We start from the raw sequence: 22,948 nt of genomic DNA, 5'->3' as shown, positions 1-22,948 counted from the left end.
GGAAATAAATCCTCTGTTGGACTTTGAGTTATCCTTGGTATTAATTTTCTAGTACTACTTTTAACTCATTATTTATTATTGTATTCCCAGTGGTGCTCAATATGTTGTCCTCTGATTTTTATACCAAATAAAAAAATAAAAGGGCGGCACGGTGGTGTAGTGGTTAGCGCTGTCGCCTCACAGCAAAAGGGTCCGGGTTCGAGCCCCGTGGCCGGCGAGGGCCTTTCTGTGCGGAGTTTGCATGTTCTCCCCGTGTCCGCGTGGGTTTCCTCCGGGTGCTCCGGTTTCCCCCACAGTCCAAAGACATGCAGGTTAGGTTAACTGGTGACTCTAAATTGAGCGTAGGTGTGAATGTGAGTGTGAATGGTTGTCTGTGTCTATGTGTCAGCCCTGTGATGACCTGGCGACTTGTCCAGGGTGAACCCCGCCTTTCGCCCGTAGTCAGCTGGGATAGGCTCCAGCTCGCCTGCGACCCTGTAGAACAGGATAAAGCGGCTACAGATAATGAGATGAGATGAGTTTGTCAGCTGTTTTCAGCCTGTAGCTCCTACAGAATCCAGTTACCTTGTCGCCACCTTGTGGTAGAAATTGGTATAGCATGATTGCCTTTCCACCATTTACTCTCGCTGTACAGTTTAATATTTTTTTTATTTCACATCCTTTTAACATTTATCTATAAATCTCACACACACACACCGTTTGACCATTTCTGCTTTGCTAATAAAACATCTCGTTCTATCCAAGGCTGTACAAGCTTTTGCACGCCATTCAGCAACAAGCAGCGACCTTTTTACAGGTTTTTTTTTTCTCCTGAATTTTATGAGATGCTAAAAACACACCTCTGATAATTTCTCCAGCACACAAACTGAAAATTAAAAAGTCACTTACAGTCAATATCAGAATTATTAGCACACTTCTTTAAAAAAAAAAAAACCCACACACCCAGGCCAATTACATGTCTAAAACTACGATTCAGATTTTCCTCTCAAATTGGAATTCAGTTCTCTTTAAATTCCAGTCATAATTGTAGAACGTTGCATAATCATGTCAGAAAAGAGCCTTGGGAAGAGAGAGAGAAAAAAAATTCAAAGTGAATTCTGTCTGCATTTTTAGTCCAATTTCCATGGAGCTCATCCACACTAAATCTGTTTCAAAAAAAGCACAGGAGATGGAATAAATTGTTGTTAGAGAGAAATGAGAAGGAACTTCTTGTGACGAGGCATTCCTCCCGAGAAAAATAACTTTTTAAAAGTGCCGAGGTTTCGCATTTGGTACCAGCAGGGGATTATGGAAAATGCAGGACAGCGAAGGCTACATATGTTTACTGCTTTTAAAAAAATAAAAATTCAAAAAACACATGGCAGGTGAGAAAACGTTACACTGATCTCGTACGTAAAGTAAATTTAAGCTCAGTTTGGTTTTTTGGCCCTGTGCACAATCTTTGAGGATTTCTGTGCATAAGGAAGGCTGCAGCTTTGGTACAAAACAAGATTATCTAAAGATCTCGTTACAGCACTCGTCTGATTTCAGTTATTTCTTGTCCACACGGCGTCAGTGTGAGCAGCTGTACTGCAGGTCAGAGTCACGTCACCAGCATTAAAGAGGTGTGATTCTCCTTCTCTGTGCTCACACGATGTTCGTCTCCAGCACGGGCTCTTGGTTGATGATGCGTCGGAAGTCGAAGGCACTCAGGTCGATGGTCTTGTACTTTCCGTCTAAGATGAGCTCAGCCACGGTGCGGCCCACGGCGGGAGACTGCTGCAGCCCGTGTCCACTGAAACCTGTTGCGAAGTACATGTTGTTGACCAGCGGGTGCAGACCCACGATGCCATTCTGGTCAAACGTGTTGTAGTCATAAAACCCCGCCCATGCGCTGGACACCTGATTAAAAAGATGATTAATTATTATCTTTTCTTTGATCAGATATCAGTCACCAGGGCACACTTCAGGTGGAAAATTTATTATTCCCTGATTAGCTGACTGTATTACACACAATGCACTCAGTGTAGAAGTGACTAGAAACTTAGAAATCTTAAAAATAAATGAATAAATAAACCACAGCATGTTGAATGACTGTTAAAGCCAGATGGTACGGGTTATCAGAAATCTTTGCATCACTCTGTTGATACCACAGCAGAACGCAGTTTGAACGCAGACCCGTCAACTTTATTTACTAATGCACTCTGAACCGTACACCACAGAGAACAAATTTACAGAATAAATATAGGAGTGACTTTAGACACAGTAAGAAACGAGAACGCAAATCATATCTCTCTCTCACACATACACCCAAAAAAAAAAAACCCACTCACTCACCTTCAGATTCTCAAACACAGGAACTCGATGTGCCAGAAGCGGCCAGACTTTCTCCTGAAAAAACTCATAGTCCACATCCAGGGAACTGCAGTCCGGCTCCTCGTTCTGCAGCAGGGAGAAACACGCAGGAAAAAACAGGAAGTGCTTGGCAAAAACCCACAAATAATTCAATCCACAAATAAATAAATAAATAAATAAATAAATAAATAAATAAGACCTCTAACCCCCCCCCCCTGATGTCATGTTTGTTGTCTGATGTTTTCTTCCCGAGTTTTGTAATGGAATAAATGTTTCACCCACAATCTTGGTGAATCAATTCTCAAATCTTCACACACGTGCTCTGGATGCGTTTCTAACATCTTGTTAAGATGGCTGATATTTTAGCATTAACTCTAAACAGAGCCACAGCGCTAAGCCACACCTCCTCCGGTGACCTCCCCATGATGTAATTTCCCCCGAGGCAGTCTCGGCGCAGGTAAGCTCCAGAGTAGTCGATCAGAAGCGGACACGTCAGACCCGGCCCATCGGGACAATGCACCACGTAAACATACCTGCAAACAAATATGGAATCCACCTTGACCACGGGAAGGCAGGCTGTTCCAGAAAATTCATCAACACTGATCAAACCAAACGTGATCTAACAGCATTGATACCTCTTTCTGGGTTCTACAGGGACTGGAATGGCTGCCATGCTGGTCTTTGGGCCGTGTCCGATGCCGAGCATGTCGGCGATTTTCCCCGAACCGGCACCAGCAGCGTTCACGACGATGGCGCACTCCACAGGCTGGTACTCCAAACTGTTCGGCATCTGCACCTGGAACAGGACAAGTTCACGCTTCAGCTTCCACACAGTAATCCTTCTTTAGTTCGGGTGTTAAATCAGAAATGACCCAGCAAATAACCATCACGGGATTACCTGAATGACTTGTCGTTTGCATCGGATAATTATTTATGACAAATCTGATATTGTGATTTAATTCCATCATGATGTTCGACTCTCAGGATCATCGTCACAGTTTACATCTTATTTCTCTCTCACTCATGGTTTGGAATAATTTCATGCCAGCTGTTTCAGTTTCTTTTCAATATTTAATTATTTCTAAAGAACATTTTAGTTCCAGTCCACTCTTTTGTTTGGTCAAGCAGTGTTCCAAGAGAGTCACCAGTGTGAGGGAAGTTTAATGGATGAACATTATTATTCTCTGTGTTTCTGTATGTTGAGCTAAAGTGGCTTAGTTACTGAGAAGAGATGTTTTTCCACATGCTGTAATCGCTTTTCTGTGGCCTTGGTGATAAGCAGGGTGCCCGAGTTCTCCATAACTATGCATCCGCCTGCACATACCAGAGCACGCCAGGTGCACGCTTTAACAAAGCTTCAGAGAAAATCTTGAGCCAATCACGTGAAGATGCGAGCAGTAAGCAAACGCCTTTAGAGTATAATAGATAACAGCCACTAAAACACAACTCGGAGCGCGCGCGTACTCTCACATCACTAGAGGTGATGCTCTGCTTTAATTTTCTCTCTTTCCTATCTTATATTCCTTTGTATGATTTACTATAATAAATAACTGAAAAGACGACTGCTAAGCGTTCTGAAGCGTTTATTAGAAATTTCCATTACACCAGCTCCACACCAGGACATCTCACTCTGTGCATCACCCCACATGCCTCCGTTTACCACGGAAAGTTACACTCCTGAGTTCGAAACGGTCACTACAGTAGAATTAGCTATAGGTGTGTATATCGTGTGATGATAAAGCATGAGACATTTATGACGATGTGAATCAGTTTTGTTTGTTGGAGTGAAAATATTAAAAAGGTCCTGGTATGTTGCACATTGTCTTTTCAACACTTACCCTTTCAAATTGTTGTATTTGCTGAAGTTTCATTGTTAAAGATTCAAACCAGTTTGTGTCCGTTACATATTTGCTGGAAAAAAAGGCTGTTTAACCAATCAGATTCTGTGGGTGGGACTAACTCATTTTAAGAATGAAACTCACGTTAACGTATTTTATCCTTTTTATGTTCAGAAGGTCTCCGTCCACAGTTTCTGCATTTTGTGTCCAGCATCCAAATCCTGGAGGGAGGGAGAGAGAAATAAATAAATAAATAAATAAATAGAAAAATCCCCACACACACACACACCAGAGAGAACTATAATGCTTTATTCTTCACACAAGGTTTTGATTCTGATTAACAGACATCTACAAACAGGTGCAAAAGTCTGAGACCAGACGGTGACCACAGGGCTTTTAACGTTTGTATACGGGTGGATAAAGCTTGCCTGTGACTTCTCCAAAGCACTGATACACCCCCATGGAGATGGCTTTGTGCCTGAAAGCATTCAGGAGGGTCCAAGGGTCAAACCAGCCTTCATTCTCAAGTCCTGATAAACAGAACATACACTACTTTATAAAATCCAACCAGCAACTGAGAGATTGATCATGTGACCTGGAATAACTGACAGACTGAAAATAAAATATAAAACTTTCTGATTTGTTTGATCGGTCACTTAAAAGTCAATTAAAAGAGAATTAATTATTCAACGGCAACAGCAGTAATGAATATTTTCACCTGGAGCTGAGCCCAGCATTAATATTTACTAGATTTACAAGATTAAAAAAATAAAAACATTAAAAAAAAAAAAAAAAAAAAGTGTGTGTGACTAACCAAGAGAAGCCAGTGCAACGCCGTCAGTGTTCACAAAGGGAAATCTCTCCTTCAGCTGCGCAGGGGACAGCAGGGCGACTTCAGCCCCTAATTCTCTATAAATCAATAAGTAAATAGCTTCATGTCACCGTGTTCGTGCCATTCAACACCCAGCTTTACCAGCTCGATCAGAATAAATACTCCATTCTTACTTTTAGTCATTTTAATTTCCAGCTGTGTGACATTAATGCTGTCAGTCAATGCGATGGCTCGTTATTAAATCAATTATTTGGAAGGCAATTCATGTCATTAATGTAGATTAAACACACGAGTCATTTCACTGGCGTTACATTTTTAAAACGGTGTCAAACTTGCTGAGAAAAAGTTCTGACTTGCTGACGACTCCAAACTGAGGCGTGGAGGGGACACGATTCGTCTCAGCACAAAACTCGATTCGACTCACTGGAACTGAACAAAACTGTCGGGACTCGACTGTGAAGGGCCCCGAGTCACAGGAACTCGATTCAATGTAAACTCACTGATATTCAACAGGACTGAATTCGACTGAAGGAGATGGAACTCGACTCAATGAGACTTGACTCAGAGTCAAGAGGACTCGATTCAGACTAACTGGAACTCAAACAGGAATCGCCTCGACTCACTCAGACTCTTCCCCATTAACTGGGACTCAACTCGTTAGGACTCGATTCACGGGGATTCAACTGTCAAGACTTCAAACACAACCCGTCATTATAAAGCTATCTGCCATACTTAATAATAAACTCATACTACTTTCTAATTCATACAAATATTTTCAATTTATTGGAACATCAGACTGTGTGTGTGTGTGTGTGTGTGTGTGTGTGTGTGTGTGTGTGTGTGTGTGAGAGAGAGAGAGAGAGAGAGAGAGAGAGAGAGAGAGAGACAGACAGACAGACACACAACATGACCTTTATTTCAGCACCATCGTTCTCCACGTGGCTGATTGAACATCAGTCTCCACACCTGAGCTCATACAGGAAACATCAACCAGACCTACAGAGACTCGTCTTTAACCTGCTTACTTCTGAATGGCGTAGTTCTTCTCCATGATGTGCGCCGATGCTTCACTGGCCAGGAAAAGATAACCCGAGTGGTTAAACTGCAGGTCAATGGGCTCCTCGTTCAGCATGCCGAGATGTTCCTGCACAGAGGGAGAATCAAACCCTAAACCACTCCCACACACATCACTCATGGTTAGTGTGGCCTGTTTAGCGTCAGCATGACGTCTCATATCGTATATTTTGAATAAACTCATTTGTGTCGCGGTTGAGAATTACATTAATGTTCTTTAGGAAGTTCGCGGAGGCCATAGAGAGCTGGATGTTCTCCTTCAGCGAGAACTGCTGCCGAATGCCTCCTGCAGAGAGCACTGTGGAGGCCTGGCTGTACTGAACACACACACACAAATAATCAGAAAACACAGAACAATGAACAGCTAGAAGAGAATCTCTGCACACGCAGTTTTGGCGAGAGACTCACACCAGGCGCTGTCTGGACACTCCTATTCTGTCGAGTTGGGCTCTCACGTTGGTTGGTTGAGTTGGCGCATGCACATTGTGCTACGCACTTCCTGGTTTCCGAGTTTTCTGCGACGAGTCTTTTTTCTGTGAGTGTTGGCGTTAATCACTAATCTATTTTATTTTTTTTCTACAAATAATTTTACAGAATCTTCATTTTTTATTGTACTTTTGCACTCCTTTTTTTCCCCCTCTTTCTTTTTTTTTCAGAAGAACGCCGAGACCGGAAGCTTTCTTTTTTTTCTCCTCCTGCATAAGGACCACAAGCGGAGGCCATCCACATCGGATCTGCTTTAATATCAACAGACCTTCGATTAAGGTACGCAAATCTTTTCATCATGGCACACCTTCAGCCTGTTCAGTGTGCTGAGTGCAGGATGTTTAGTCATTCTTCCTCCGTCACTAGTGATAGCTTTATTTGTGAAGAGTGCGGATTAGTTAGCTCTCTGACGGAGAAGATTGCAGTTTTAGAAGTGCGCATCCAGGCTTGAGAGAAGACTTGTGAGAATGAGAACAGTGTAGTTTCTGTAGAGGAAAGTCTGGATGCCCTAGGTGGAGTTAGTAATCCCCCAACTCCGGCATTAGAGCCCTTACAGCGGGGCGAATGGGTGACGATTCAGTTGCATAAGCGTAGAGCCAAAGCTCCGTTGAGGCTCACCCACAGGAGCACCACTCCTCTCCACGTCACGTGTTGAACAGGTTTGCTCTCCTTAGTGATGCACCCACTGAGAAACCTGAAAGAGCTCTGGTTATAGGGGACTCTATCATACGGCACGTGAAATTAGCTCAGCCTTTAGGGGCACCAGCAGCTTTAGTCAGGTGTATACCGGGAGCCAGGGTGCCGGACATAGCAGGTAATCTTAGGGTCCAAGGCAAGCACAGGTTCTCAAAGATAGTTATTCATGCAGGAGCTAATGATATACGGCGTACGTCATTGGTAACCTCAGACTGACGAAGGCGTATATTATACGCCTTCGTCAGTCTGAGGTTACCAAGAGTAACCTTGCAGAGGTGTTTAAATTAGCGAAGGCGATGTCCGATGCTGTAGCATGCTCTGGCCCCATCCCAATGCGGTGTGGCGATGTAGCTTACAGCAGGTTATGGTCGCTGAACTGCTGGCTGTCCAGGTGGTGCTCTGAAAACAGTGTGGGCTTTATAGATAATTGGGCTAATTTTGAGGGCACTGCTGGCCTGTTAGGGCGGGACGGTATCCATCCCACTCGGGAAGGTGCTGCTCTCATTTCTTGTAGCATAGCTCAGTCTCAGAACAGGCCTAGTTCACTTCTGACAATCCAGAGCCAAGGCCAGGGAGCAGACGAACAGGCTAAACCGACTGTCTGCGAGCTGCACAGAGTCGTCACTCAGGGCCCACTACATCGAGACTGTGTCTGTTCCCCGAGCTCAACAAAAAGGTAGAAATACTCAGAGAGTTTGTTCCAGTAACCTATAAATATAAAATTAGATCAATATATCAATATAAAATTAGATCAGACTGACTGTACAGCTGCTGCCAGCACCTTTGATCTAAAGGTGGGGCTATTAAATATTAGATCTCTTACATCTAAAGCGCTAATGGTTAATGAACTCATTACTGATCAGGAGTTTAATGTACTGTGTTTAACTGAAACATGGATTAAGCCAAATGAATATATAGCATTAAATGAAGCGAGTCCTCCTGGATACAGTTATATACACCAGCCTCGTCTAACTGGCAGAGGAGGAGGCGTCGCGGTTATTTATAACGATTATCTAGGTGTAACACACAAACCTGGTTATAAATTTAATACATTTGAAGTTCTTCATACTCATATAATGTATGTAGCCTCGAAAAATAAGTCTACCCAGTTAATTCCATTACTTATTATTTACAGGCCCCCGGGGCCATATTCTGAGTTTCTTTCTGAATTCGCAGATTTTATCTCAGATCTGGTTATTTCCTTAGACAAAGCTTTAGTTGTCGGAGATTTTAATATTCACTTCGATAACCCAGAAGACCCTTTGAAAGCAGCGTGTGTCCATTTTAGATTCAGTAGGGATTAATCAGAATGTCATAGGACCGACCCATAATGGTGGTCACACCCTCGATCTAATACTAACGTTTGGGTTAAACGTAGACAATATAGTCACACTCCCACAGTCTGAAGTTATCTCAGATCATTATCTCATCTCATTCAAAATATGTCTGAGTAATAATATATGCACCTCACCACGCTACTGTATTAAACGTACATTCACGTCAACTACTGCACAGAGCTTTATAAATGATCTCCCAGAGTTATCAACTTTGATTGGGTCACTGTCAGCCCCTGCAGAACTTGATCAGGCAACTGAATGCTTAGAGTCAACGTTCCGCCGTACCTTAGATAATGTAGCTCCTCTTAAATGGAAAATGGTCAGACACAAAAAATTAGCACCCTGGTATAATGATGACACTTACACATTAAAACAGACCACTCGAAAATTGGAACGCAAATGGCGTCAAACAAAATTGGTAGCGTTCAAATTGGCGTGGAAGGAGAGCTTCCTGAAGTATAGAAAAGCTCTTAGTGCTGCGAGATCAACATATCTCTCCTCCCTAATAGAAGATAACAAAAATAATCCTAGATTCCTATTTAATACTGTAGCAAAATTAACCAGGAATAAGTCCACTATAGACACATGCACACCTGCAGTATGGAGTAGCAACGACTTCATGAATTTTTTTAATGACAAAATTGAGAATATCCGACAAAAAATTCAAACTACTAATTTAAGGTTAGACAATGAAAGTGACCCTGTCGTTAACAATATAACTGTATCAGATCATCAGTTAGAATGTTTTACTCCCCTTAGAGAAACTTAATTACTTTCATTAATCTCGGCATCAAAAGCCTCAACTTGTGTACTAGATCCCTTACCTACACGTCTATTCAAACAGATAATGCCTGGAGTAATTGAACCGCTTATAAAAATAATAAATTCTTCTCTTAGGATCGGCTATGTACCCAAATCCTTTAAACTAGCAGTTATCAAACCCCTGATTAAAAAACCTGACCTTGATCCCTGTCAGCTGTCCAATTATCGGCCGATATCAAACCTCCCCTTTATCTCCAAGATCCTTGAAAAAGCTGTGGCACAGCAGTTATGCTCATATTTACATAGGAATAACATCCATGAAATGTATCAGTCAGGATTTAGACCTCATCATAGCACAGAGACAGCACTGGTTAAAGTAGTAAACGACCTACTGTTGGCGTCTGATCAGGGCTGTGTCTCGCTACTTGTGTTGCTTGACCTTAGTGCAGCATTTGATACCATTGATCATTCCATTCTTCTGGATAGACTAGAAAATGTTGTGAGAGTTAAGGGAACGGCCCTCTCCTGGCTCAGGTCTTATTTAACTCATCGTTATCAGTATGTCGATATAAATAGTGATATTTCTAGACATACTGAGGTAAAGTTTGGTGTTCCACAAGGTTCTGTCTTGGGTCCACTGCTTTTTTCTCTATATATGTTCCCTCTGGGTGATATTACTTGTAAACATTGTATTAGTTTCCACTGTTATGCTGATGACACACAGTTGTATGTTTCTGCAAAACCTGATGAGAGACACCAGCTTAATAGAATTGAGGAATGTGTGAAGGACATTAGACACTGGATGCTTATTAACTTCCTTCTGCTTAACTCTGACAAGACTGAAGTACTTGTACTCGGACCACATGCAGCTAGAAGTAAGTTTTCTGATTCCACAGTAACTCTGGATGGCCTTTCTGTTTCTTCACGTGCAGCAGTAAAAGACCTCGGAGTGATTATTGACCCCAGTCTTTCATTCGAAACTCACATTGATAACATCACCCGGATAGCTTTCTTTCATCTCAGAAATATTGCTAGGATAAGAGATTTAATGTTACTACGTGACGCGGAAAAACTAGTTCATGCTTTCGTTCCCTCCAGGTTGGATTATTGTAATGCCTTACTGTCTGGATGTTCCAATAAGTGCATAAACAAGCTCCAGTTAGTTCAAAATGCAGCAGCAAGAGTCCTTACTAGAACTAGAAAATATGACCACATCAGCCCTGCCTTATCCACACTGCATTGGCTCCCAATCACATTTCGTATTGATTATAAAATACTACTATTGACCTTTAAAGCACTAAATGGTCTCGCACCACAGTACCTGAGTGAACTTCTGCTCCTCTATGACCCGCCACGCCTACTCAGATCAAAAGGTGCAGGCTATCTGCTGGTACCTCGTATAGTGAAGGCTACATCAGGGGGCGGAGCCTTTTCTTACAAAGCCCCACTGTTATGGAACAGCCTTCCAAGTAGTGTTCGGGAATCAGACACAGTCTCAGCATTTAAGTCTCAGCTGAAAACATACGGGTTCCCTTTTGAGTCTGGTTCCTCTCGAGGTTTCTTCCTCATGTCGTCTGAGGGAGTTTTTCCTTGCCACCGTTGCCACAGGCTTCATCATTGGGGATAGATTAGGGATAAAATTAGCTCATGTTTTAAGTCGTTCAAATTCTGTAAAGCTGCTTTGCGACAATGTCTATTGTTAAAAGCGCTGTACAAAGAAACTTGACTTGACTCACAGTGGGATCCTTCTCCACCAGCACCACCCTCAGCGAGTCCCGAGACAACAGTTTCCTCTTCAGCCAGTAAGCGATGGACCAGCCAATCACTCCTCCTCCGATGATCACAATGTCCGCGCGTTCAGGAGGAAGGCCTCTGGTCAGCTCGATCGGGCTCCAGTCACTGCTGGGCATCGCCGCCATCGCTTTATCACGAAATGCTTTCAACTGATTCTCCAGATCTGTGTTTCACAAAACAAAAGAAAAAATAAACCCTTCACTCATTCTGTACAGACTCAACCCCCAAACCAGCACTTCATCAGCAGATTAATAAATCAGTCATTCAAGAAAATAAAAATTGTTTTAACAAATGCAGCCTTTTTTCTTTTTTTTTAAACTGTTCAAGAATATTTTATAAAAATACTGATCGTATCTGTGACCATTGACGTTTATTTCTCTCGGGATTTCACACACGTTGCAGCACTCTCGTATTACATGGGTCATTACAATAAGATTGTTGTAAACAAACTGTTAACTTTCGCTTCCTTCTTCAGAGTGCCGACATTATTCCGAAATCAAGACAACGACTCACCTTTCATTCAGAAAGAAGGAGGGAAAATTAGGATGGAAGAATGTCTCAAAGGTAGAAGTTGAGAAAGAAAGGAAATCAGGCCCGAGTTTCCCAAAAGCATCGCAGCACAAAGATCATTAAATGGTCGAGTGAGCAGCACAATTAACTCTCTCTCTCTGGTTAAGATGCTCTTAGCGTTAAGAGGCTTTTGGGAAACCCACCCCCGATTGGTAGGAATAAAAAAAAAAAAGGAAAACAGGAAGGAATTTGAGAATGAAGCAAGACTGGAAGAAAGGAGTTCAGGTTGGAAGGAAGAAGCAATGTTTGGAAAGAAGGAAGTTCGGAAGGAAGGAAGGACTGAATGATGTTTGGAAGATCAAAAGGAAGAAATGATGGAAGAAAGGACATTCAGATGGAAGAAGGTTCAGAAGGAAGGAAGGATGGATGGAAAGCCGGTCAGATGGAAGAAAGTTCATTCAGAGGGAAGAAAATTCAGGATTATGAAAAGTTATGAAGGAAGGAAAGTGCTGAATCGTTATTTTAGTGTATTTAAGCAGAAATAAAGAGATTTGTATGGCGAGAGAAAGCTAACAAAAATACACCGTCTTATAAATTCCCCATAATTCACAAATGTGCACACCATGCTTTAAAAACATGGCACCCCTCTCAAACACACAATATGCTTCACAAATCTCATGCAGCACGTCTAATTTCCTGTCAAAATGGGCTGTGCATCAAAACAGCAGTTTCACCCCAGGGTTACCTGCCGCTCCTCAATTCAGCTCATTTGCCTTCTAAAAGGGTTGCTTGATCTTCATCGCTCCAAGTGCATGAAGATGACGAGTCAACACGAGCAACCAACAGGTAAATATTGTTGTTATCTTTATACCTGCTCAGAAGCACAGCTGTTTTGAAGGCGTGAAAGTTCACCGCAGCAATGAAGTTTCCCCTGATAATCACGATTTAACCACGTTCTCAAGAACATTTAAGAAATGAGATCAACTGGAAGAACAGATTTCTGACTTTAAACTTTATAGCTACCATCTTAAACACCTGTACGGACTTCAACACGAACTCTGAATTGTCCTGATGGTAAATCATGCACAGAGGCCAAACACAAGGAGCTTTCAACAAGCCAGTGATCAATTATCATGTCATTAGTTACTGAATAAACGTTAGTTACAAGCGCTCTGCGTGTGTGGTGAATAAAAGAAAAGGTGCTGAAAAACAAAAGGAAAGGAAAATGAAGTGGACCTTTGAGTTTCACAAAACTGCCTCCCACCTCTTCATCTCCCCTCAAACCCCAACAAGTGTTACAGAATCATCCTTATGGACACATAAATAAAGACTCGTCACCTGATTTACTGAGGCAGTTGCAAACCAGGTAGATTTAAAAATATATATATTTTGTATGTTTGCACTTTAACTAAAATATACTTTCACAGTAAACCCATCCTTCAGTTTTGCACTCTGCTGGGCTCAGTATACTGATGACTGACGTTTTAAAACAAAGTTAAAAGTAGACGGCCTTTCAATTTCATAAAATCAGTGAAATTTAGTTCCGTCTGAAATGTGGTCATTGTGATATCTGTTTATTTCTGTAATATCTCACAAAATATCAGGCCATTCTGTGGTTGGGAAGTTATTTAATTTGAGGGGATTAAAGCAAATAATGTGCATGAAATCGCTCGCTTGGCGCAGTCAAGCAGACAGAGGAAGTCCGTGTGCGCATGCGCAGGTTTACCTTCTTCTTCTTCTTTTGGGTTTTACGGCAGCTGGCATCCACAGTGTTGCATTACTGCCATCTACAGGTTTCCCTTTGAGCGTGCACTGACAGTTCCATCATTCTGTCGCTAAACGAACAGCTGATCACACCGAGGTGCTCGCTGAGCGCCAATATTTATTAGTTTGGTCCTGCGTTTCCTTTCCTTCGTATAGAACATAACGTCTTTTCTTCTCGCTTTCTTTCTGTTACTGTAGTCGCTCTTTCACATTTCATTCGCACACTCACGTCCTCCATTTTTCTCTCCTGTTTCAAATTTGTATCCCACAATGCCTTGCGTGAACGGGGAAAGCCCACCACGTGATGCATGATGTATCTTGAACTGGGTCATGGGGAAGCAGGAAAAAATAGTGGAGAATTTAGGGCCACGTGGAGATAAACTCATTAATTGTTCTATTAAAAAAAAAACCTCATAAAATTGGAAGTCTGTGATTCGAATTCAGAAGCTTTCGGTCACTAAAAAATAATTGGGTGTCGGAAAAATTCTTTTTATGACCTACACTTGAAAAACCTGAAAGGCAGTCTAGTCTACCTGTAGTAATAAAGTGACATTTAGTGGATTTAGAGAAATCTGAGGCGACTTTGGAAGGCAAAATGAGCTGGAGGGAGTGGAGATAACCCCGGGGCAAAAGTGCTGTTTTGGTGCTCAGTTAATTTGAGAGAAAAATTAGGGAAAGGACAAAAGAGGTGCCAAAAGTCACATGATCAACAAATGATGTGGACTTACCAAAAAAAAAGGGGAAAAAAGGGGAGAAAAGGAAAAGGGGGGGGGGGGGGGGGGAGTTGCATGTTACATTAGTAAAGTCAGTGAAAGACAAGTTGCTGATTTATTTGCATTCTTTCTTGATATTTATGGAAGCTGCCCAGTATTTAGCAGGGGGCGTAGCTGGGGGGGCCCTGGGGTGCCCGTGACCCACCCCCTTTGTTGGACCATACATTTTTTCAATAGCCGCATAAGAATATTAGAAAAGTGCTCACTGTAATTTTTCTAGCTTTTTTTTTTTAACTAGATTGTCACCTCAGCCTCATTAGGGTTAAATTATTATGTAATCAACAAACATCCAGTTTCAAAGCTGCCTCAGAGTAACGACAGCCTTGACAGAAATGTAATGGAGTGAAAAGTGCAATGTTTGTCTTTCAAGTGTAGTGAAGTTAAAGTCATAAGTTTCCAAAAAAAAAAAAAAAAGGTGCTCCAGCGCAGACCCACCCTCAGCGCGCTCCAGGCAGGACTGCAGCCAGTGAGCCGGGTTCCTGTCCCTCTCTGTATAAATCACTGTTTGTGCAGCACTGAAGCAACTTTTCAGCTCCAGGATGTTGAGGAACACTATTGTAGCGCGTGTTCACTCAGCCCGGGTTCGCAATGGCGCAAAAACGGGGTATGCTCTATATGCGGTGCATATGGGCACTCCGCCAGGGGGGGGGGTGCAAAAGAAGGGAGGGACAAAAAATTATCATGCTATGTTTTAAAACTACTCTTGTGCTTTTAACTCTTGGCTATGCTCAAAATATTCTGCTTAAAATAGTAAAGAAACGTCCAACGCCCCTTTACTTTCCACAGCTTAGGCTACTCACCGTGGGGGGCGCTGCTGAGCGCTCCATACAGTAGCTGTCGCCCATAGACCAGGTGATTGTTTAAGGCAGGATGGAGAAAGCGAAAAAGTTATCAGGTGCCCAAGTTAGGAAGAGAAAGAAAGAAAAGAAGGCATGTGAGGGGATGCGCCAAAAAATGTTGACGTGGATGAAAGACAGTAGCGGGTATGGACTATGATGGAAACAGATCTTGTGTTCAGGGTCAGGGATTAGGCTATGAAGTTCACAGAAGACTAGATAGTCAGTGCGTTAACATGCACATAGAGAAAACTGAATTTCTGCCGTTGCTCGACAGAAATCGAAGTTCTAAATGCCATGGAAACACCTTAGCTCGGCTGAAATTGAACCAAACTTGATTTCTTGTAATCGAGCTACACGACCTATGGCCCTTTTCCACTACCCTTTTTCAGCTCACTTCAGCCCGACACGGCTCGCGTTTCGACTACCAAAAACCAGCACGACTCAGCTCGTTTCAGCCCTGCTTAGCCCCTAAAACTCGCACCGTTTTGGAGTGGGGCTGAAGCGAGCCAAACCGTGCCGACTGAGGTTGGGGGCGTGAGCAGACACTCCCCTGTGCACTGATTGGTGAGGAGGAGTGTCCTCACATGCCCACACACGCCCCGCGAGCGCGCTGGGATCTGTAAACACCGCAAACCCGGAAGAAGAATAATTATGAATTACGAGAATTTCTGAAGCCTTATGCGCCTCGCCTCATCTATACACTCTTGCCAGTATCTGTTGGCGTTGTAGGTGACAACAAGCCACAGCACCAAGACCAGCAACACTAACGACTCCATGTCCTCCATGTTTATTGTTTACTATTTGGGTCGTGAGACTACCGCTTAAAAGATCACTGAATCAGTGACATACAGAGCATCGTGGACGAGTTCGCGGAGCGCAAGGCTCGTCGTATGCCCTTCAAATAATGCGCGCAGTAGGCTATTGATGTTTTATTATGAGCCATGTACAGTATGTCGCCTAATGTTTTTTTTGTTTGAGTTACATGTTCGTTTGAAGGACTTAATGTACAAAATAACATAGTTGCACCCCGGAGTGTTGAAATTGGTAAACACAGTGCATTCAGTGAGGTTTGCACCGCCCTCCTTTTATTTCTGACTCTTCCTGTCACCGTTGCAACCTCTGAGCGCTCATTCGTATGCCCTTCAGATAATGTGCGCAGTATAGGCTATTGATGTTTTATTATGAGCCATGTACAGTATCCTAATGTTTTTTGTTTCTGAGTTACATGTTCGTTTGAAGGACTTGATGTACTAAATAACATAGTTGCACCCGGTAGTGTTGAAATTGGTAAACACCGCAGTTGCGGACATTTTGTAGCCTAAAATGATGTTATGATAAGCTTTAATAAAGGGCCCGGTCATTTGCCCCGCCCCCGGCCCGGCTCTGACTTGTTCCGCCACTGTCACTGATGTCACTGTTTGCGCTGCTTAACGACATCACGTGACGTCCACCCACTTTCGCTAACTCCACCCAATGTGTCCACCCACTTCCAGCCAGCACGGTTCAGCGCGGTTGTAGTCGAAATGCAACTCCAACAGCCCCGCTCAGCTCGACTCAGCTCGACTCGGCACGGCACGGCTCAGCCGCGTTTGTAGTGGAAAAGCGGCACTAGATTATGCGATTGTAGCCTTTCAGTGCCTTATCTTTTTCTCTTTCTATATTTTGCTGCTGTAACAATGTAAATTTCCCCTTGTGGGATAATAAAAGGCTCTCTTATCTTATCTTAACTGCCTTGGTGGAAAAGTTGTAATAGTAGCTGGGACAAGCTTCAGAACCTGGACATTTGCGATCTGATTAGCTAATCACAGTTCTGTGTTTGCTGGGGATCTGGAATGATTGATATATAAACCACTACAGGTTTAAACTTGAATATAGATACTGATAGGAATATTTAGAGCACTAAATACATACAGATAGTGGTGTTGTGTTACACTCGTAGTGTCTGCAAAATTTTCTACATTAGTTTCTGTCAGAAAAAACACATTCTTTAGCGTTTTGGAGCAAGACATAGTTGTTGGATTGAAGTTTCATGGCATCACCACCTTGAACAGTCTGAAAGAGAGGTTCCGGGGAAAGACTCTGGATCAGCCGTAACCATGACAAGGATGAAGCACTTCAAATCGTGAATTTGTTCCCAGAAGTGGATTTTACAGCTAATAGACTATTCACATATTCAGTGAATCGAGTTAAATCTGAATTGTCATTGCACTATTTTTTGCTATCCTGTTGTATTATTGGAATAAAATTATTAGCATTGATTAACAACGTAATAAACAAGAAGTGATTATTTTATCTCAGTTTAAATCAACAATCCTTATTTGATTTTGTTATACAGTATTTTTTAAAAAGCATTAAATTTGGGAAATAATCCATGATGATGTATTTATAGTCATAATAATTAAGGTTTACGACCTGGGATTTGGGACTTTTAGTGTCAAGTGTCAAGATCCAATACTTGTGGTTTGTTACGTGAAAAATCTCTGATATTTACATCTCCTTGTTTTTCCCCCAGGTGTGAACGCTCAAGTGCTGGAACCTAAGGCCAAGACTGTGCTCCAAAACACTGAGGCCAGGTTCAACTGCAGCGTGAAGGCACCTGGCTGGACTGTCATGACCTGGACAGTGAATGGGATCTTAGCCCTCAGTATTGCAGAGAACTTGGGTCCGATTGGTAGTCACACCAATTACTTTGCCACAAACTACTCCACAGCAGAAGAACACAAATGGGAGTTTCTGATCAAGCCTGTCAGATCAGATGATGCTGGACTTGTGGGATGTCAGGTGCAGAACAGTCAGATTGTGTATGCTACACTGACCGTCCAGCGTGAGTACAATCTGTCCTAGATTTAATTTTTGTGTAAATGTTTAGATGATAATGTGATCCAACAAGACTATAATGACAAACTCTCGTGCAACATCACCACCAAGTTTTCTTACCCCTCACTGGTTAGCACAATGCACCAGTTTTACACATTAATGATTTAGCAACATTAAAGCTAGAGGAGATTAGTTTTTTAGGAGCATTTTTCGCTATACATCTTGAAATTATCTTTACATTTGAAAAACAATGAATAAAACCAAAGCTCTGATGATAAAAAGAAAAATAAAAGTCATCTGTAGTAGTCACAGGGCTATAAAAAGCTCGTCAAATCATTTCATTCGGTCTGAATGGCCTACATACCCGCCTGTCTACCGACATGCACTCTGTGTGACCCGAGTCTTCCACAAGGCGAGGTGGACACACTGTGGACATACTGCTAAAGCTAGCGAGCTAGTCAACAGCTGTGAGTACTAACAGTAGCCATGTTCATTGTTTACATTCATTATGATAATATTCAGTGAATGAGACATGAGGTAGACGGATATGACAGTGATGCCCTACGCTGAAAACGCAACCTCTCTTGTGGACTCGTCCTCCAGCAGTAGTCAGGCAGTGTGTGTTCATGTGTTGTGGAGGAGGGGCTTTGGAGGGAGGGGGTGGGATTTCTCAGTTGGACACTTTCAAAATCTAGCTGACTCTTGCTGGTTTGACCCACCCAAGCTTGAACCAAGCAATACTCATCTCATCTCTAGCTGCTTTCTCCTGTTCTACAGGGTCGCAGGCGAGCTGGAGCCTATCCCAGCTGACTACAGGCGAAAGGCGGGGTTCACCCTGGACAAGTCGCCAGGTCATCACAGGGCTGACACATAGACACAGACAACCATTCACACTCACATTCACACCTACGCTCAATTTAGAGTCACCAGTTAACCTAACCTGCATGTCTTTGGACTGTGGGGGAAACCGGAGCACCCGGAGGAAACCCACGCGGACACGGGGAGAACATGCAAACTCCGCACAGAAAGGCCCTCGCCGGCCACGGGGCTTCTTGCTGTGAGGTGACAGCGCTAACCACTACACCACCGTGCCGCCCAAACAAATAATGATTTTATATAAATTTACGTAATAAAGTCAGATTTTGATATTCACCCATATCAATTAATCATGCATAAAGCAGCCCCATACACTGGGAGAAAAGGAAGATGGTGAGAAGCAGAGATGGGACCAAGTCACACATGTGCAAGTCTCAAGTAAGTCTCAAGTCTTAACCTTCAAGTCCCAAGTAAGTCCCAAGTCTTTTTTGTCTTGGGCAAGTCAAGTCCAAGTCAAGTCACCTTAGGCGTATTGGCGTAATTTTAGCAGCAGAATATGAATTTAATACATTGAAAAGACAATATATAAGTAAATGTCAGTAAACATCCCTGGCACATGTGCCCAACCTGTTAAATATTTGCATTTTAAATACTCATGTTCTGTAAAATACATAAAACAGTAATAATGTCACAAAGTTATTTATTGATGGCAAAATTGATTGCAAGATTGAAAGCCAACTAATGCCGCTTTTCCACTACAAACGCGGCTGAGCCGTGCCGTGCCGAGTCGAGCTGAGCGGGGCTGTTGGAGTTGCATTTCGACTACAACCGCGCTGAACCGTGCTGGCTGGAAGTGGGTGGACACATTGGGTGGAGTTAGCGAAAGTGGGTGGACGTCACGTGATGTCGTTAAGCAGCGCAAACAGTGACATCAGTGACAGTGGCGGAACAAGTCAGAGCCGGGCCGGGGGCGGGGCAAATGACCGGGCCCTTTATTAAAGCTTATCATAACATCATTTTAGGCTACAAAATGTCCGCAACTGCGGTGTTTACCAATTTCAACACTACCGGGTGCAACTATGTTATTTAGTACATCAAGTCCTTCAAACGAACATGTAACTCAGAAACAAAAAACATTAGGATACTGTACATGGCTCATAATAAAACATCAATAGCCTATACTGCGCACATTATTTGAAGGGCATACGAATGAGCGCTCAGAGTGGTGACAGGAAGAGTCAGAAATAAAAGGAGGGCGGTGCAAACCTCACTGAATGCACTGTGTTTACCAATTTCAACACTACGGGGTGCAACTATGTTATTTTGTACATTAAGTCCTTCAAACGAACATGTAACTCAAACAAAAAAACATTAGGCGACATACTGTACATGGCTCATAATAAAACATCAATAGCCTACTGCGCGCATTATTTGAAGGGCATACGACGAGCCTTGCGCTCCGCGAACTCGTCCACGATGCTCTGTCTGTCACTGATTCAGTGATCTTTTAAGCGGTAGTCTCACGACCCGAATAGTAAACAATAAACATGGAGGACATGGAGTCGTTAGTGTGGCTGGTCTCGGTGCTGTGGCTTGTTGTCACCTACAACGCGGACAGATACTGGCAAGAGTGTATAGATGAGGCGAGGCGCATAAGGCTTCAGAAATTCTCGTAATTCATAATTATTCTTCTTCCGGGTTTGCGGTGTTTACAGATCCCAGCGCGCTCGCGGGGCGTGTGTGGGCATGTGAGGACACTCCTCCTCACCAATCAGTGCACAGGGGAGTGTCTGCTCACGCCCCCAACCTCAGTCGGCACGGTTTGGCTCGCTTCAGCCCCACTCCAAAACGGTGCGAGTTTTAGGGGCTAAGCAGGGCTGAAACGAGCTGAGCCGTGCTGGTTTTTGGTAGTCGAAACGCGAGCCGTGTCGGGCTGAAGTGAGCTGAAAAAGGGTAGTGGAAAAGGGCCATAAGTTTCTCACATTGTCATCAGCCAACAAGAAAAATAAGCAGAGAATTGGCATTCTGTTAGGCTGCTGGGCCATAGAAGGTTCACGCTGCATACTACACGCTACACGCGTGTAAAGAAAAGTGGACAAACGTAGCGTGACTTGCTCTGGGCCATAGAACGGCGTTCACGTTGCACGCTGCACACTTCACGCGTGAAGCATGAAATGAACATGCACACTTTTTTCTAGGCGTGAAGATGGAAATTCCAGTCAATGCATGCGGTCACCGCCGCGCCAGCCAATCAGAACGGGTCTAGGGAGATAACTCTATGCTTTCAGGGGAAAACTTCAGAAAAAATATAATTGAATGGTATAATTGAAAAATAGTTCTTCATCGGGATTGTCAAGCAGATTATAGAATGTTCGGTGAAATTCACCACGGGTTTCTCTCAGAAGGAAGTGTTCTCGGCTCCAAATTCTGTTCCTTTTTCTCTTCCTCTGTCTCAGTAAAAGCAGAATGAGGCAATCGTCGTCATCCGAAGAGTCCATATTGTTGGTTACTCGGTCAAAGTAGAACAGACGCAACACGTGAACATCCAAGCATGAAGTTTAATGGCCCAGGGTCCGGTTCTTCACGTGAACGTGTAGCGTGCAGCGTGCAGCGTGAACCTTCTATGGCCCAGCTGCCTTATGTGCGTGGTTAAAAGAGGGCAGGACGACCCCTTGGGTTAACAGGGGCATGAGCTCCTCCAGTCTCTGATCACGCCAGATGAGATGATTATTAATAAGATACACGTGGAGAAACCTGAAGTGACTTCGATGTGTGTTTGCGCCAGTAAAAAAACCCCCAAAGGATAGAGAAATGTGTCAGACATAATTTAGGTCTCAAAAAGAAAACCTGTTCGTCCGTGCAAAAGTGACATCATCTTACCCCATATGACAAGCTACAGAGCTGTGCAAAAGCGCTCTCGCTCTCTCTCGCTCTCTCTCTCTCCGCGGCTCCTGTGCGGAGCGGGGATATGTCGCAGCGCTTCGGCGCGGGAGTTTCGGTTCCCGCTGTAATAGATTGTTACGAAAATAAATGTTAAATGAAATATGCATCCCGCGCATTCCTTTCCACAGGAACTTCGCTCACAACGTTTCGGTCGGGCAAAAAAAAAAAAATTACTTTTGTGTCCCCAATCCTGACCTCGGATCTGCACCCCTGTGTGTATAAATAAATAATGTGTGTGTGTGTGCGCGCCAAAACTGTGGCTGCATGCCCCCCAAAAAGTGCGCAGTTTTGCACCCTCGGGTCCGGGTCCAGGGGTTTGGAGTGATGCAGTGCTGGTCTGGGCTGGAACTCACCCTGGATCGGGTCTTTCCCCACAGCTGTGCCGGTAGTGAAGCTCCTGGCGCCTCCCGGGCCGCAGCGCTTCCAGCTGATGAACGCCAGGGTTTTGGAACCGGAGCCATGAAGCAGGAGTTTCCTCCACAGCGCCATGACCGCACTGAGCTGCGACTCTCCTGATCCCACGCTCCGCGCTAATAATTTACGTAGAGATCGGTGAGTCAGGATGACGTCATGACGCTTCCGGAAGTGAATTCCGCAACTGTTTTTCACTCAGCCGTGCGTTTTATTTTTATTTATTTTTTTAAACAGCTGCGTTTTCAGTACAGTAGGAGACTCTTGATTTGTCCATACAAACCGCTGTGTGTAACCGACGCCGTTTGTCCCGGCACGTCACCCGGTTTTCCTTCGTTTCGCCAGTTCCTGCAGTTCACTAAAAACTCCATATCCCATGAGCCCCCGCTTTCAGACGAGCCAGCGGCGCGTGCCGTCTCCCGGCCTGCGGTGACCCGGAAGAGTTTACCCGCCTCAGACCTCATTAAAGCGCTTTTCATTTTATGCACATTTGAAACTTTATATGTTTTTTTTTTAAAAAATCCTCTGTGATTTTCTTCTGGTCCCGAGCATACCTGTCAACTTTGAGGTTTGAAAAAAAAGGGATATTTCCCAGATTTTTAACTCAAAATAAGGGAAAATTTCGGAAAGTCATACCCTTCACCAAAAGTGGGTGTGTAGTTGAATGGGGGGCAATTTTCTATCTAGTATTTGTGATTTCCTGTACTCTGGTGCATGTTGGTGACAGCCAAGACCCAAACTCAATATGCTTATGGTTTATAGAGTGCATTTGTGAATAAACTATACATTTATTTTTATTTGCTTTCAGTGGTACCAGTTATTTCCCAAATTAAGGGATAAAATACGTATATGTTAAAATAAGAAAGGTCATTATAGAATCAGTCAATAAATAAAATTCCATTGCAATTTATTATGGTTTTAC

General features: G+C 43.3%; 2 protein-coding genes across 4 annotated transcripts in view; one reads left to right on the top strand and one right to left on the bottom strand.

The window, feature by feature from the left end:
* rps25 (ribosomal protein S25) overlaps window positions 1-22,948 on the top strand; it is a 389,269-nt gene that overhangs the window by 255,375 nt on the left and 110,946 nt on the right. The window lies entirely within an intron of this gene.
* Window positions 630-22,152, bottom strand: foxred1 (FAD-dependent oxidoreductase domain containing 1). 3 transcript variants are annotated; one of them, XM_060909328.1, is made up of 11 exons: window positions 21,969-22,152; window positions 11,096-11,316; window positions 6,285-6,395; window positions 6,030-6,148; window positions 4,987-5,081; window positions 4,601-4,702; window positions 4,317-4,393; window positions 2,970-3,130; window positions 2,738-2,867; window positions 2,317-2,421; window positions 630-1,881 (listed from the first exon to the last, which is right to left on the bottom strand). In XM_060909328.1, exons 1-11 carry the CDS (start codon window positions 22,102-22,104, stop codon window positions 1,627-1,629), a joined length of 1,512 nt encoding a protein of 503 aa, XP_060765311.1. In that variant the 5' UTR covers window positions 22,105-22,152; the 3' UTR covers window positions 630-1,626. The 3 variants fall into 3 exon arrangements, with proteins under 3 accessions (XP_060765311.1, XP_060765313.1, XP_060765314.1); XM_060909330.1 differs by lacking the exon at window positions 6,285-6,395; XM_060909331.1 differs by lacking the exons at window positions 11,096-11,316; window positions 21,969-22,152 and adding an exon at window positions 7,527-8,128 and having other exon boundaries at window positions 6,285-7,466.

The sequence above is a fragment of the Neoarius graeffei genome, chromosome 25, assembly GCF_027579695.1.
Source record: "Neoarius graeffei isolate fNeoGra1 chromosome 25, fNeoGra1.pri, whole genome shotgun sequence".
Lineage (NCBI taxonomy): Eukaryota > Metazoa > Chordata > Actinopteri > Siluriformes > Ariidae > Neoarius > Neoarius graeffei.
The sequence above is the reverse complement of the archived record's forward strand: the minus strand, read 5'-3'. Positions and strand labels throughout refer to the sequence as shown.

What these genes read in the sequence shown, in the direction of transcription:
- foxred1 (XM_060909328.1), bottom strand. Translation starts at nt 22,104, where the DNA reads ATGGCGCTGTGGAGGAAACTCCTGCTTCATGGCTCCGGTTCCAAAACC. An exon ending in GGGGAAAGACCCGATCCAGG is followed by an intron (nt 11,317 to 21,968) that starts GTGAGTTCCAGC and finishes TGTGAAACACAG; the next exon opens with ATCTGGAGAATCAGTTGAAA. An exon ending in TGGGGAGGTCACCGGAGGAG is followed by an intron (nt 2,422 to 2,737) that starts GTGTGGCTTAGC and finishes TCCCTGCTGCAG; the next exon opens with AACGAGGAGCCGGACTGCAG.